Source organism: Mastomys coucha, unplaced genomic scaffold, assembly GCF_008632895.1.
Source record: "Mastomys coucha isolate ucsf_1 unplaced genomic scaffold, UCSF_Mcou_1 pScaffold8, whole genome shotgun sequence".
In the NCBI taxonomy this organism is placed as follows: Eukaryota; Metazoa; Chordata; class Mammalia; order Rodentia; family Muridae; genus Mastomys; species Mastomys coucha.
Window position 1 is genome coordinate 42,762,605 of NW_022196914.1, and position 16,583 is coordinate 42,779,187.

At 37.8% G+C, this 16,583-nt stretch overlaps 1 protein-coding gene across 2 annotated transcripts; it reads left to right on the plus strand.

Moving 5' to 3' along the window:
- Window positions 1-1,581: 1,581 nt before the first annotated feature.
- On the plus strand, window positions 1,582-16,141 carry Cetn3 (centrin 3). 2 transcript variants are annotated; one of them, XM_031360327.1, is made up of 5 exons: window positions 1,582-1,714; window positions 3,037-3,172; window positions 5,440-5,554; window positions 11,116-11,307; window positions 15,781-16,141. In XM_031360327.1, exons 1-5 carry the CDS (start codon window positions 1,698-1,700, stop codon window positions 15,822-15,824), a joined length of 504 nt encoding a protein of 167 aa, XP_031216187.1. In that variant the 5' UTR covers window positions 1,582-1,697; the 3' UTR covers window positions 15,825-16,141. The 2 variants fall into 2 exon arrangements, with proteins under 2 accessions (XP_031216187.1, XP_031216188.1); XM_031360328.1 differs by having other exon boundaries at window positions 11,194-11,307; window positions 15,781-16,135.
- The last annotated feature ends 442 nt before the right edge of the window (window positions 16,142-16,583 follow it).

Consider the following 16,583-nt stretch of genomic DNA (forward strand, 5'->3'; position numbering starts at 1 on the left):
TTAAACCTTTCTTTAAAGTACAAACTTTAAGTAATAATTCCTTCCTTATTTTACTTCTTAGAAGTCAGTGAAATTTATGTGTTTCAAGAAAATTCATATTAAATGATGAGAATATTTTACCAGCTTTTTAATTCTACCAAGTTCCTTTAAAAATTCTCATTATTAATTATTTTTCAGTAATTTATTCCTTCTAGTTTAGTTTATTTTGTCCTTTGTTTCAAACATCTCTATATAAATGGTTTATTTTCACCTTTATTTAATAACTTTCTTCTTAGGCTTGGTTTTACAATCTTAAAAATTCAGTAGTTTTCTTTTTTTTTTTTCCCCAGTAGTGTTCTTTCGGATATAATTTAATCTAATTTCCTTTTTCCTTTTAAACTTGATAATAAAAGTACTTAATTTGTATATTTTAGTTAGGGTCTCACTACTAGTCCTGGCTGGCCTGCAGTTCACAATTAAAGGAACTCAGAGATCTGCTCACATGGCTCTTGGGTGCTGGGATTAAACGTGTGTAGCACCATGCACAGTGAATTCTTCAACATTTTTCTACTTTGGTTTTGGGAGTGCTATTATTTAGCTATTACTTTTTAGCTTTATCCTAACTCTTTATTTGTCCAAATTCTTATCTACACTCCAGGCTTAACACATGCACAGCCAATTACAGTGTCCTTCCTTCACATACAAGTTATATACAGTATTTGCCCTTTCTAATTCCTAGCCCCAGTTTATTGTATTTATACCGATAAGAACTGCAGGTTAGCTCAGTAGTTCCCAAGCTTTCCACAATAATACTTCACTTTATGTATCAAGTATTTATGGAGCACCTAAGTTCCAGATATTTTATTTGGTACAAATATTCGTGTAAACGGAATCCTAGCCTTGAAGACAGTCAGTCTAGCAGCCTGATGATCCAAGTAAACTTCAAGAGGCTTCGTGGGGAGTGAAGATAAGATGCACATAAACAATTTATAGCACTAGAAAGTGCGGAGCAAAAGCAAACAAATAGATTTCAAATCGCAGAAAAGAAAAGGGTGGTTTGGATAGTCTCATTGTAAATAACAAAACAACAAAATGAAAAGCCTAATCCAGTCAGCCTTAAAATCTCTTGGGAAAGTTGTACGGGGGAAGAACGCTTAGCTTGGTCCTTACTGAACTAAGACTAAAGAATGTCGCTGTTAGATTTAGGTTTCTCAGGAGCACCAGCCACCCAAATTGTCCATCCTTTCGCAGACCTGGTCCCTCATTCTGAGCAGGCTGCTTGTGCTGTGCCTTCTCCCTTCCCTCGGTCGACGCCGTGCACGCGTGCTCGGAACTCCAGCAGCATGTCACTCGTGGAGTCTTGCCTTGCCTGCCAAAATCCTGCGTGGTGATTCTTAACGCCCTCGCAAAGGATTCGGGAGAGTATCTGGCCAATCAAGGGGGCCAGACAAGACAGCAGGGCCAAAAAAAAAAAAAAAAAAAAAAAAAAAAAAAAAAAAAAAAAAAAAAAAAAAAAAAAAAGTGTACTTGATTGACATGAAATCTGAGCAATGAAAACAGAAGACAAGCGACGCTCCCGCCCCAACGGGCTGGCTGTTGGCAATTTCAGCCAATCGCAGCCAGAAACTTCTGTCTGGTGGGCGGTCCCCCGTGCTGGCGGCTGTTGAGCGGTTCTCGTGCTAAAGTCCTTGAGCGGAACATCTCTGTCGGAAGAGAAAATGAGTTTAGCTCTGAGGTCGGTAACGAGGAGGCCGCGCCTCCGTTTCCCAGAGGACCAGGGTGGGCGTGGACGGGAGGCCGGGTCGGGTGCGGGTGCTGAGCGCCGAGCATCAGACTCGGCGGTTCCCGCCTCCGGTCGCCGCCGCACCCCGAGTGAAGTCTCGCGAGGTTTCCCTCACGCGTGTGCGGGACCCGGCCCTGGCCGTCTGCTTCCTCCGGAAAGTCACAGGAGAGCTCGCTTTTCTCCCAGGGTCCCGAAGCACGGTGTGCTTTAGGCGTCTCGGGTGGACCTCGTTTCCGTTAACACCCTCCTCTCACTTCCGGCCGTCCCTCCCCTCATTGGCTCCTCACCCTGTCCCTCTACACTTTAAAGGTGCCCCGGGGCTGCCCTGTACCTTGGGTTACCCCGGGTGAAGAAGGACGCGGTAGCCTGGGGTGGGTGTTTGGCGATTGTCGGGGGGTCACCTGGGGTCACGTGAGAAAACTTCCTGGCCACCGCGTCACCTGCTCAGCCCTAAGTCGGCCCCCACGTCTGGTCGTCTGGGCGGGCGTTCCTAAGCCAGACGCCGGTCAGACCTAAATAACGCGAGCTGTTCGTTAGCTGAGTTTTAAGGTTTTGGGGTTTTAAAGCTTCCATCTTTTAAAACGTGCTGATACACGTGTTGTATCCTCGTTTAAACATTTGGACTGCTTTTTGCATTGGCAGCTTTTTAAGGCAGACGTTTTCAGATCCAAGTGCCCTTTTTTAGATTTTCTTTAAGCTTCTCCAGAGTTTTAAAATGAAGACGTTTAACCTATCGTTTACATGTTAAAGTGAGAGTTAAAACACTTTTAAATTAAACATCACGTAGACTTAAGCACGAGTACTAGATGCAGTGATTTTTGGGCGTCTTGTATTTGCATGTGTAGACCCTTTTATATTTTGCCTGGTTAATATCAGTGGAATAAAACAACAAAGCACTGTTAGACATGTATAATCTAAAAAACATTTTGAACTTACAAAGCAAAAGTAACCTTTTAAGTTTTATGATTGATTTTTGTAGTGATTGTGAGAATTTATAAGCTGTCCAGAATAAACCAAGTTTATTCTGGTGGATTTTTTTTTGTTATTTATTTTTATGCTCTTGGTAGATGACATGAATAATAATGTGTATGGTGTTTTTAGTGCTTTCAACTTTGCTTAGGATTTCTGTTATAAAAGTACATTTGGACTACAGGACATTGATTTAGGGACAGTTCCTTTATTTGCCAGACTACTCTGCTTTGTTGAAATTTAGAAAGCGATTCTTTGTCTTAAGTCGGGTTTAAGTGGACTAAAGACATTTTTCTGTGTCCTAGAGGTGAGCTTGTAGTAGACAAAACAAAAAGGAAAAAACGGAGAGAGCTCTCTGAAGAACAGAAGCAAGAAATTAAAGATGCTTTTGAGCTGTTTGATACCGACAAAGACCAAGCCATAGATTATCATGAATTAAAGGTAACAGGGTACTTTAAGACCCGTTTTTGTTTAACTCAATTGCATTTGTGACTGTTGCTTTAAAGTCTAGTTTAGAAGCTTGTTTCGGAAGTGTGAGGCTGTTTGTAGTGCCCACCCACAGGTGCTACAAGAAAACTTAGTAAAAATGGAATATGGCTTCTAGAACCTTGTATTTAAGTGTAAAAGTACATGCTGATGGAAGGAATAACTTTTCCATCCACCCAGTTTAAGGGACAGTTCTTATCGAGTTCTTCCCACTGTTGTTTTCCTCTGTGGGATGGGATAGCTCAGATTTTTTTTTTAAAAAAACAATGTTTGTGGGTGGCCTATGCATGTTTCTCCTGCAGGCCTGTACATCCCATTGAATATCATGTGGAGGGCAGGATAGGGCCTTGTGTGTCTTCCAACCCTATTGCCTTGAGTCAGGCTAGCTCACTAAGGTGGAAGCTCAGCACTTTGGCTAGGTTGTCTAGAGAGTGAACCCCAGGGATCACTCCTGTCTCCACACCTCATCACTGGCACCTACAACCATGCCTGCCTTTTTACATGAGTGATGCAGACTTTAACTCTGGTCCTCAAGATTGTAGGGCGAGCATCTTACTCACTGAGCCATCTCTGAGGGCAACCTAAACAGTTTTGAGATGGAGAGACCATTGTCTTTGCTCAGACATTTCTGAGATTAAGCTTTTCATTTTTAAGATAGTACTAACACACTCTTAGTGTACTCTCTCTGATACAAAGAATACAAATTGTATGATGCCTAATGTTGCTATGTGCTGGGGGAAAAAGTCCAAATTAAAGCTTAAAATTATGAGTAAAGATAAATAGGGAAATTGGTTATGAACACATTTCTTATGTTCAGCCCAGTAAGAAAGATAACATTTGATATCTTAAATGTAGTTTTAAATTGGGCAACATTGTAGGTGATTTTTAAGCATTTCAAGTAGGGGTAGAAACCATGTAATGAGAGGATAGACTATCTAAAAGTAATTATAGGCCTGAAGCTTTGGCCTCATTCTTGAGGTCCTCTTTTAGCTCATTCCCCATCCCACTGCCGCACCCCTCCCCCACATAGCCCAAGTTACAACTGTGCAGTGTCTTAGCCATTTGTTGTCTTGACCATCTCGGTTTGGGACTTTGTGTCATAGCTGGAGCTTCCTTATTTCTGATTTGCCTTCACACTACCATTACATTTCTGTCTTTCTTCAATTCTTTGACCATGTTTGTTGCTCATAAGCCTTTCCTGGCTGGCCCTGCACGCTAAGTAAAGCTTCCTCTGTGCTTGTTGCTCTTTCTGATGCTGCTGTCTCCACTACCTCCACTTGTTCTTACTTACAAATTACTTCTGCCCAGAGCCTCCCCGCCTGGAGAGGGGGTAGCTCTGTTCACAGTCCTCTGTCTCTGGCTTTGTCTCCCAACCTTCCACCAGCTCTTCCTCTGTTCCATAAGGGATGCCTGACATAAAGGCTTCACTAACTAGTAACACAGTTTTCCTTTCCTGGTACTAGCCGCAGCTTTCTGTTTAAACTCAGTCATCTGAAACTACTTGCACTGCCGTAGCTAATTATGTATGCTCTGGTGAGAAGCCGATTGCTTGCTTGTTCGTCGAGAAGGGATTTTATATGTATCCAATACTAGTCTCAAACTTATGACAACCCTGTCTCAGTCTCGAGTGATAAGATTATAAAAAATTCCACTATGTCAACCATGGAGACCTGAAATTTTTTTTTTTTTTTTGTTTTTGTTTTTCGAGACAGGGTTTCTCTGTATAGCTCTGGCTGTCCTGCAGCTCACTCCGTAGACCAGGCTGGCCTGGAACTCAGAAATTTGCCTGCCTCTGCCTCCCAAGTGCAGGGATTAAAGGCGTGAGCCACCACACCCTGCTGAGACCTGAAATTTTTATGCTTTTTTTTTTTTAACTGCTTTTATGCTTTTGGCTAGCCTTTTAATATTTGTGACATGTCTTTAATCCCTTAGTAACAAATAGTTATCTTTGTAATTAGTACATTGTTTTTTATATATCTTTTGTAAAGTCTTTTTAGTTAGTTGGTGATATAAAACAGCAAAATGCCATGAATATATCTATTTAATTTCAAAATGAAAAATCAATATGGTTTAATATTCTTAAGTTAGAGGTAAAAATACAGAACAAATGTGCTCTAGTAATCTATTGTTGTCTTTTAAGATGGAAAACTTTTCTAGAAATCAATGATTACTTCTTTGTTAAGGAGCGCTTTACAGTTTGTTTTTCCTTTTTAATCCAAAAGGTGGCAATGAGAGCCTTGGGCTTTGATGTGAAAAAGGCTGATGTGCTGAAGATTCTTAAAGACTATGACAGAGAAGCCACAGGCAAGATCACATTTGAAGATTTTAATGAAGTTGGTATGTACTTAAGTCATCTTTATACGCAGTACTTGGAAAATTATGAGGTTTTTGTATGTTTTCAAAGAAAAAATACTTTCAGCTATACTGTGAGAATTAATGTTGACTTTTGATGATTTCTTTAACAAGGAATTATTGTCTAGATTTTTATCATTTGCTAAAATTATATCACTAATGGGTGACCAAAAATTATTTCTTGTCAGTAAAATAGAAAATTTAGTGTCCTGATGTTTAGGAACTATTTGTGAAGACTGCTGTTCTGGGTGATTTTTATTGTATAGTGGAGAAGAGGGAAGTAGGGCTTGGTGTCTTGGTGGGAGATGGGGACATGAAGTCCATCTTGTTAAGTTGACAGTTTATTAGGCTCTGTACTCAGTAACCTTAATCTCAGGGAGAGTGCCATGCTGTAAAGTTGAGGCAACAGCCAGGCTGTTGTGAGGGATTGAGGGATGTCTTCGGCAGGGTAGAAGCAGGAGAACTTAGGAAATGCCAGCTGAAGTTTACTGTGGTTGAAGCTTGGTTAGTGATTCTTAATGAGTTACTCAGGGTATCTACAGGTAAGGATTTTTCAATAGGAGATTCTGGAAGGCTAGGAATTGGCTACTGTAAGTTAATTATATTGCTTACAGGGTTTTACAGACATCATATGCATATTTAGGTTTATTTTTGTTAAGTTACTATTCTAAACCAATGATACCATTTTACGGGTCATAATCTAAGCGTGTCATGTAGTTATTTTCATATATTAAAAACATTTAAAACTAATAAAATGATACATACAAAACTTTATTTAAACATTAAAGAAGTAATACAGGAAAGAAAAAGAAATGGTAATGAGAAGCCAGAGACTGCCCCCCCCCCCAACACTTCTCTCTCTTGTTAGGGAACTCCTACCTAAAGCCACAGGGGGCAGAAGAAAAAGGACAAATATAAGAGGAAGAAATGTTTCTCATAACACAGAAGCCCTTTGCTTAGGGAGCAGTATGTGCCTGTTTCTGAGGCAGATTGTCCAGTTTAGAAGCGTATTTGTCCCCACCCAGTTTGTAGGATTGTTTCCTTGAGAAGAGAGCAAGAGCCAACTTTCTCCTCACAGTGTTGCTGGTATCCTGAGGTTGATCACAGTTCCCAGGTCATTTAACATGGGGCGTTTAGAGAAGCGAGGTCGTGGACAGGGTGGACATGATGCTCTCATGACAAAGCTGTAATGAAGGCACATTCGAGCACCACAGTGGAGTGCTAGCACAGGCTACCTTGGAGCCAGACTCCAGGCTTCAGATCTTGGTTCTGACTCTCTGTGTGTAATTTGGTTAGTTTACTTGTCTGTGACTCATTTTCATCTCTGAAATGGGGACCGTTTGAATGTTTTGTAGGTTTCTGGGAGGTCAGTAGGTGATTAGCATGTGAAATGTTAAAGACTGTAGTGGATAGTAAGAGCTACTAAATGTTGATACTGTGATACTGAGGGCTCTTAATCACAGCCCTCAGGATGAAGAAGTAACCCATTCTCTGTAAGATGAGGTCAACCTGGTCTGCATAAGGAACCCCAGGCCAGGCAGGGCTAATGAGACCCTGTCTCCAAGCAAAACACATAGAGTTTGTGTCAGGGAAGAGAAAATAGAGCTTTCTTTGTTTCAGAATTCAGAAGCTGGAAATATATTTATACTGTTGGGATATTAAAACATTCTATTCTATAATCTCATTGTTTTATTTTCTGTCTTTCATTTTGAAAGCTATTTTAAGCATTATTATTCATAGTTTTGTAAAACATTTTTTTCATAAGTACCATTTTAAGAATTGTAGTTTTTAGTATTTTACTACTTAAGAATAAAGTTTCATATTACCTAAACCTTAGCTTTATGGACCATTTGTTGTTGCCTAAGGACACTGTTCCACAGATATCTCCAGATGTGCCTGGGCTTATTGGGCTCTCCTCATTATGAGGAAAAAGCATTAAAGTCCATTCAGTGCAGTGGTACCTAGCATCATTCGTCTGAGGCTAATGAGTGGCAGGTGTTTCAGGAATCTCTGCTTTGAACGTAAGGTCAATAGAAGTGAAATGTTTTTATTTCATCTGTTCCTGGCTTGTATTTCTTACATTTTAAAATTCTATCTAAAATAAAATGTTGCAGTGTTTTCATTTTGATTATTTATCCAACACTGAAATTTTTGCATTTGGTGGGAAGAATGGTAGTTAAAATTTCCAAGAAATTGTGTTGAGGACCTTAGGATTTAAGTGTAGGTGACAGTACATTTTGATTCTGTATGAGGGCGATTGCTGTGTAGGATCAGAGTTATCACCTGTAGCCCAGGGCTGAATTGAACTGTGCTCTCTGTGCTTCCCACACTCGTGGACACTGCTTTGCTGCTACTGTGTAGTAGTTTAGATTGTGAGCCTAGGACCCCTGAGAACCTAAAATGCCTCCTAGATAGGCATTTTATAGCGTGTTTGTCAAGTCTTCACCCAGGCAAATTTAAGTTTTTGCGAAGGGATTTTTTTTTTTTTTTTAACTTAAATCTTTAGGGATCAAAGATGTCCAAGAAGATTGTAGGAATAGAGGAGATCAAGTCTAGCATACAAAGTGACAGAGTGATACTAGATGTTCAGCACGTGAGAAGCTTGATCTCATGCAGTCCCTTCTGTTAGAGGAGGGTCAGAGTACTGGGACGGCAGCCTTGAGTCAGACTGATCATCTTACCTAGTGAAGTAAGGTGGGACTTCAGTCAATAGAGTTTAAGGAGTGGGAGATTGTGTTTTACAACAGTAACTGATGAGAAGGTCGAAGATGAGCTGAAGAGATTTTGGATGCAGAAAGTTCTAGACTTGAGCCGGGCAGTGGTGTCACATGCCTTTAATCCCAGCACTTGGGAGGCAGAGGCAAGCGGATTTCTGAGTTTGAGGCTAGCCTGGTCTACAGAGTAAGTTCCTGGCCAGCCAGGGCTACACAGAGAAACCCTGTCTTGAAAAACCAAAAACTAACCAACCAACCAACCAACCAAACAAACAAACAAACAACAAAAAAAAAGGACTAGACTGTGTGATCAAGACTGTTAGGGTGAAAAGAAAGAGGCTCTATTTGAGAGAAAAGCGAGATAATGTCTCAGAACTGTAGTGTCCAATACTTGGATAGTTAAGGGACATTTATGGTGTGGAGAGTGATGCCACTGTTTCAGAGTCAATGATGCAGCTACTTTTCCTTCAGTGGAGGTCTGAGAGGTTGCAAAGCCCATAGAATGACTTGAAAGTCCAACATTTTGAGTTTGAAATAAGTATTATATGTTTGGATTGGAACTTTCTAATATCTTTTTTAAATTAATTATTTATGTAATTTTTAAATGTAGGAGTGCTCTCTTTACATGTATACCAACATGTCAGAAGGAGGTGTCAGGTCCCTTTATAGATCCCTTCAAAGATGGTTGTGAACCACCATGTGCTTGGTGAGAATTGAACTCTGAAGAGCAGCCAGTGTTCTTAACCACTGAGCCATCTCACCAGGTCTCTAGCTTTATCTTTCATGATTTTGATTTGTCTTTTCAGAATTTGCTGTTTCCTTATGTGATTTTTTTATAAGGTCTAATATTTTTGATGGAAGGACATTTCCAACAGTGTAGTTAAATTGTATACTTTCATAATTGGTTTTAGTGTGCTTTATGGCATTACAATGTAAAAATCAAAACAACAAAGAGTAGTTGCATGCACAGAAATTTGGAACTTTGTGAACCATGTGATATATTAGCTATGTGTGTGTGTGTTAATTGCTTTAAATCCTCCTGTTGGTTTATAGGTGTGGGCCACCATGCCTGGTTTATTTTCATTGAGAAAAAGATGAGAGTCACTATAAAATACCTCATGTTGGGTGATGCTTTAGCTGCTTAGAGTTAAGGTCCATCCTAAGAAAAGTGCATTCTGTCAGAGAGTATCGCTGGACGATTTTATAGACAAGTCTGTCTGAAATACTGATAGAGCGTGCCAGTGGGATAGTGTGTGTACTTGTTGGCCCCCTATCTGTTGTGGCTTTAAGCTCATTATTATTTTCAGCAGTCTGCCTTTCTGGTTTACCTGTCATGTATGTTACTTAATCGATGATGAAAATTTCATAACAGTTTTTTGCTTGTCCTGCTTTCTTGTTGGGACTGAATTCAAAATAAGTTGAGTGTGTGCCATAGAGTTAAGTGTGGTGTTTTATTTTGGTGGTATGGCTGTAGGTATGCCAATTCCTGTTACTGAATATTTATGAGCTTTGATTTGCATACTTATAGTAATAGACTTCAATTAGTTTTTTGGAAACCTTTTTTAGGGTAAAATTAATGGCGAAAGATAATTTTGGATATATGTTTAGTTGATGTAACATTAGCTTTGACTAGGTGCTTATTCAGACAAATATAGATGAAATAGCAATAGGCAACAACTTGTAGAGGACTTAAATTGAATTAATTGTATTTTTTTCACTTAGGATTCAATAAACATCCCAGTACTTTCCATCTACAGGCATTTGAATTCAAATGAATCTATAGATCCCAATAGAACCAAGTTACTTTTAATGATAGAATGATATCATTAAGAGGGGCATTAAAAGGGGCTACCTTTTCTTATAGTAGCAGAACAGCATATGGAGTTACTTCAGAAATGTTTACTTAGATATTTTGAGAAATCTATCAAGCAACTTAAAATTTTATACTATAGACATCAGTTTTTATTATGATATGATTAAAGGCCTATGCTATTAACTTCGTATATTGATATGTGACTTTATTCTAAAAAAGTAAAATGGACATGATTTCAACCCACTTCCAGAGGGAGTTTAACCCATCTTTACTGGTGCTGAAATCAGTGTGTTTCTTTGAACCATGAAAGTGTTGATAGCGTTTGCATTTACTAACTTGTCTTATGCTTATATTGGTGTTGGCAATGACTTCTGTTAATTTCACAGGCTTAGTTGAATTCAACTGGAGGAAGAATTAGGGTAGGAAACTATCCAATAGCTTTAACATGGCCAGGGCAAATTGTTCACTTAAATTTAGTGACCTGAGAGAGGTGGAGTAATTTTTTTTTGTGGATTTAATTATTTTCTGTGTTATACCTACATATGCATATTATGAGTGCTTTGCTCATGTGTTTCTGCATTGCACTTGTGTGAAGGGCCTAGGTCAGAAGACGGCATCGGGCCCCTGGGACTGGAGTTATAGACTGTTGTGACTTGCCAAGTGCTTGCTGGGAATACTCAGATTCTTTGTAAGAACAAGTGATCTTAACTGCTGATCACTTAACTCTCATCCTCAGTTTAATTCTTAATAATAGTAGGCTTTAAATAATTATAGTGTATATCTGTTGTCTCTTTTTTGGCCTCTGTACAATATAGTTTAGCTTACATTTATAATACAGACATTAAAAGATTAACATTTAAAATGTGGATTTGGAATCTAGGTTTTATTCCTGAGTTTTAGTGATCTACCGTGACATTTAATTATTAGACCAAATGTTGACAGACTCCCAGGTGTAGCTCTCAGTGAATAGCTGATTTTTACATGAATGTCCTCATTTGAAAAGTTTCTTTTAACTCTAGTGACAGACTGGATACTAGAGAGAGATCCACATGAGGAGATACTGAAAGCATTTAAACTATTTGATGATGATGATTCAGGAAAGATAAGCTTGAGGAATTTACGGCGTGTTGCCAGAGAGCTGGGAGAGAACATGAGCGATGAGGAGCTCCGGGCCATGATAGAGGAGTTTGACAAAGACGGCGATGGAGAGAGTGAGTTTACCTTACTTTTGTCTAAAACCTGTTGATTGTTGTGACTCCCAGCAAATTCTCCCCCACCCCCAATTTTTCTTTCCCTTTTATTTTTGAAGACAAAACTCATGATACCTTGAAGTTATTTCAAGTTTGACCTTGTACTTAAGATCCTTTGGTTTTAGCCTCCTGAATAGATGAGAGTCCAGTTGGATGCCAAACTCTGTAAGCTTCATTTGTATTGAAGCAGATCTTTAAGACAACTTAATAAGCTGTAATACCAAGTATCATACATATTTCTCTGAAGATGAAATATTTCTCAAATTTAGCTATTTACTAAGAGTTTAGATCTTAGTGCTTTCTTCCTTAACCTATTTACACTTCTGAACTTTTACTAAATTCGTGGATTTTTCTTTCAACCACTTTCTATTTTTGTTTGTTTGCTTGTTTTTTCTCTGTTGCTCTGTTTCAGGTCCTGAGTTATATTTAAAATGTCACAGTGTTCTTTCTCGAGATGCCTGTGAGGTGCAGCATTGTGTACCGCCTGTCCTGCATTGTGTACCGCCTGTCCTGCATTGTGTACCGCCTGTCCTGCATTGTGTACCGCCTGTCCTGCATTGTGTACCGCCTGTCCTGCAGATATATGTTGCTTTCTTTTACAGCCTTCCTATTGCCCGCTGGGCTTACTAGCCTTCATCTCTTTTTCATTCTGTTGATAATATTCTTTTCCTAAATGTGGGTTATAGTGTTGTCATTTCCATGCTCAGACATTGAAGAGTGAGTCTTCACTACTGCAGAGTCCAGTACACACGTGGTACTGAGGTCTGTTTATGCTGTGCTCTTCATTCTTGCTTTAACTGTCATGTACCGAACATCTCTATCCTGACGACGCTGGCCCTGCTTTTTTCTCTTAGAGAGAGGATAGGCCACTTGTCTGTTGAAGTGCTTCCCACTTTCCCCACCAAGAACATTTGAAACACCATCTTTTTCTCAAAAGCCTCTACAGTGGTGTGTGGCGGCTGATGAGCGTGCCATTAAGGGCTCATGACATTTAGAAGAGCAAACTGCTTTCATATTTTAATATGTTTAATATGGATCCTCTTGGTTGCAAACCAAGTTTTATTTTTTTTTCAATTTAAACTGATGAAGATAAAAATATTTTGCTGCCTTTTTGTAACATTTAGTAACTCATTTGCTTTTAAAAATGTTTAATAATATCCAGTTTTTAAGAATAACTTTTTTTAACATTATAGGTTTAAAGAAATAAAGACTGTGAATGTGCATATGAGGGCAAATAATGTCTACTACAAAATAGATAATATGTAGGCATATCTGAAGATATAGAAGATCCAACACTATAGTCTCTCAAAGATAAATGTAATTAATATAAAGCAAAATATAATATGTGCTTTTATAAAGATGAAAAGTAACATTTAAGAAGCTGCAGTAGACCACTTTTTAAATAATGGTAATGATGGCTGCAGTCTTGGTTGATGTCTTATATTACTCAATTTTCATAATGGCTTCTGTAAAGTAGATAGAGGACTGTAGCTGTATGTACATAAGATAGGTGCATATGTAGTAGATTATCACAGACCCAGTCTATGATGGGAGCAGGACTCAGACTCAGTTTTCCACAATGAAAGGACATTCTGTGTTGTTTGAGACATACAGTAAGATGTTAACCAGACCTCCTGGGATGAGAAGCATGTACTAATTGATTGACTGGCACTTCTGATGCTAAACTTTGTTTTTTTATTTTTTCTTTTGAAGCCATATAGCTTCTCAGGTACTCAAACTTTATATAGATTGTGTGTGTGTATGTGTGTGTGTCTGTCTGTCTGTGTGTGTGTCTGTGTGTGTATCTGTGTCTGCATTTGTTTCTGTCTGTGTGTGTTTGGGAGTCGTTTATCACCTTCTTCCTTGTTGAGGGAGTGACTCCCTGTTTCTGTTTCTGGGCTGCATATTCCAGGCTAGCATACCTGCTAGGATTCTTCCCTCTCTCTGTAGTAGTGCTGAGATCACAGAAGTTCACTATCTCTCAGGTTTTTGTCTGGGTCCTGGGGATTGAATTCTGGTTATCAGGCTCCTGTGGCTAATGCTTTCACTAGCTGAGCCATCTCTTGGCCACTTGGATGCTTATCTTTAAGCCAGGTGTTATGTTATTGTCAGAAAGATTGTTGGTGAACTTAGAAAGCCAGGCTTTCTTGCCTCCTCCCTAGTAGTCAGGTGACTAGTTTGGTTCCTTTAGTTACTTTGTGCTTTACTGTTTTAGACGTAAGTGTTGTTTGTAGATATTAAATCATGAGATAGGTTAAAATATTTTTGCAATGCTATTATACATTAAAGTATATGTAAATAACATAAAACAACTATTTGTGATTTTTACAACTTCTATTTGAAGCTGAGTTTTGATTATTTGAATTTTGAGCTTTGATTATTGAAATTTTATATTTTAAGAAAAGTAAAATCTTTAATAAACCAAAGTACCTCTTAGTATTTTAGTCATAGTTCTGTTACAGTATTAAATGATTTATAAACAAGTCACTTTGAAGCTCCTTTTTTTTCTTGCTTTCTTAAGAACATAATACTTTCTGTTTTGGCCTAGAAGTATAGATTGCCTCAATAGGGTTTTTAGATAAAGCTCTACAGTGGCTTAGGATTCTTGTCTATTTGAATTCTTAGTTGGGAGATAAACAGGTATATTCTCAGAAGCTCTTCAGACGTGTTATTTAACTGACGAGGTTACAACTCTAATTTCTCAGGTCTGTGAGTTGGTTTAAGAGTATTGTAGGTGGGTATCCTGTCTCTTCCTTGTCTCTCAGTGTGTACCTTGCAAATGTTTAAGACTGAGCAGGAGTTCATGGAAGTCTGCCTGCGTTGACCATCTCGCTGGTCTTAGCTCACGGTTTACCTTTCTAGGTGGGAGTTTTCTTCCTGTGCCTGGGATGGCATTCCCCACCTTGCCTTCCCTTCTTTCTAAGTGCTGTACTTTTAATTGACAGTCTCAATCATAAGTTGTTTATATCTAAAATCTCCTCATTAAAGATTTCTTCTATAATAGTGTTTTCCAATACTTTTTGATCCATATTTTATAATATATTACTGTAGGTTCTATGTATTTATTCTCTATTTCAAACTGAGCATAATTATTGCACCAGCTCTGGGGTTACTTTATTAGATTAATTCTTGACATATATGCCATAACTGAACATTTTCTAAACCACTTGAAGGTAACTGTAGCATGAAAGTAACCTTATTCACATATCAAGAATATGACTCTCTAATATTTTAGCATCCAGTGCCTGAGAATGAGATCTTTCAGCTTTATGATTCATGGTTTCATTCAGTTAGCAACAATTTTATAGTGACATTTATTCACCTCTATTTGATTCAGATGTACTGTGGAACAGCAGCCTGTATGTTTTGATGTTTTGATGCATTATACAATAGCTTTGTGGTGTTGGCATTCATTGGACACCTGGGCATAAGTGTGTGACTCAGTAAGTCACTGTGTAGGATTTCAAGAGAACAGTCTAAAGCATCCTGTGGCAGTTTACTTTTCAGCCAAGGAAGATGACGAGCAGAGCTGGTGTGCACAGAGCTGTAACAAGAAGCCAGGTCATTGTTTCAGGGTGGTGCTTTTTGCCATAAGAGCTGCCATTTAAAGATTTACTAAGTCTTGATGTCCATATTCTCACCTGGTTTACATAGGAAACTTTGTTTTCTGCCCATTCCTATGTATGAGTGTTTATAAACATTTAGTAATGTTTAACATTAATAAGCAGGATTATTCAGGTCTGTTTATTATAGTCCTGTTTGTTATTACGTTGTCTTAAACATACCTTATATATTCAAGTTCCTTACTGAAATTTATATATAGTTTTAGTAAAAGTGTCAAGTAGTTAGCATGAGTGATTATTTCCTGTATGTTTTGTTTTCTTGTCTTATAGTTGCTGTATAATAGTCTGTATTTTCTTAAATTGTTTTTTATATTGATGCTTTTGAGGTTTGTATGAAGTACCTGGCTTCAGTACTTTTTTTTTTTAAGGGCTCCCAAAATCAGCAGTTCGTTATTTTTTCTAGTTTTAAAACATTTTTGTTCTTTAGAATTCTGTTAGTTCCATGCATGGTATAGTCAAACTTACTTATGAAGGGAAGCCTTACAAAGTATATTAGTAAAGTACTGATTATAAAGAGTGCTTATTTAAGTACTTATATTAGAACTGTCACTTTTTAAACTGTAACAAATATGTCTGTGGCTGACTTTTATGGTAACGGATATCATCTGTTGTCCCTACTTAATATAATAGAATATTCATTTATTTATAATGTTTCACATTTGTATTTTAGAAGTTCCATTGAATAAGTTATGTTTTGACTTGTAAGATTTTGTATATTATAAAGTTTAATACATTGTAAAATGATGATTGTATTTCTTGGGATAAGAAGGTTTCTATGTTTCTGACGATGACCTTGTTTTTCTTGTCACAGTAAATCAAGAGGAATTCATTGCTATTATGACTGGTGACATATAAAGAATTTCAAGATTCAACACCAAAATGTTGCTGTTACCATCTATCTTCTCTTTGTGTGCCTGGAGTTCAGTTTAAGAATATGAAACAAAACAATCAAATCTTTTTCTGAAAAGAACAAAACCAATATTTCAATACTGTTAAGCATATGTCATCAATGTAGTAGTTGACTTCACATTTATAATACACATTTATAAAGTTTTAAAACATCAAATCTTGTGTTGTATATTATTTGGAGGCTTCTAAATTTAGCATTAGCTAATTCCTTTTATTTTCATGCACATGTTTTTTTTGACATTAATAAAGTGCGTATTTTATTAGTATCTTAATGTTTGGCAAAATTTTTATTTTAGATTTCTGATATCTATTAACAATAGAAGATTTTTAAAAAATCTTTTGTCTTTACACTTTCACTTGTATTTGAAAATAAGTCAGCAAAAACAAATGACAGTAGGGTGGAACATTTGTTCATCACGCAAGGGTCATCAACCTTGACATTTTGCATTTCAGTACAGGACAATTCATTATAGGTCTAACTCCTTCCTAAGAGTACAGTCCTTGAGTTTGGAAGGACTCTGCACTCTACATATCTACCCATCTGTGTTATGTATTTTAGAAATCTGTTTTGTAATGACAAATTGAGGGTGAACATTTTTTTTTCACTTGTTGAGCACACTTGTAATCCCTTAACTTCTTGGCAAAATGAAAGATTCAAACTTTGGATTTTCATGTGCTAAGACAATGAGGAAAAGAAAATGGCAA

What these genes read in the sequence shown, in the direction of transcription:
- Cetn3 (XM_031360327.1), top strand. An exon ending in TGAAGATTTTAATGAAGTTG is followed by an intron (nt 5,555 to 11,115) that starts GTATGTACTTAA and finishes TTTTAACTCTAG; the next exon opens with TGACAGACTGGATACTAGAG. An exon ending in CAAAGACGGCGATGGAGAGA is followed by an intron (nt 11,308 to 15,780) that starts GTGAGTTTACCT and finishes TTCTTGTCACAG; the next exon opens with TAAATCAAGAGGAATTCATT.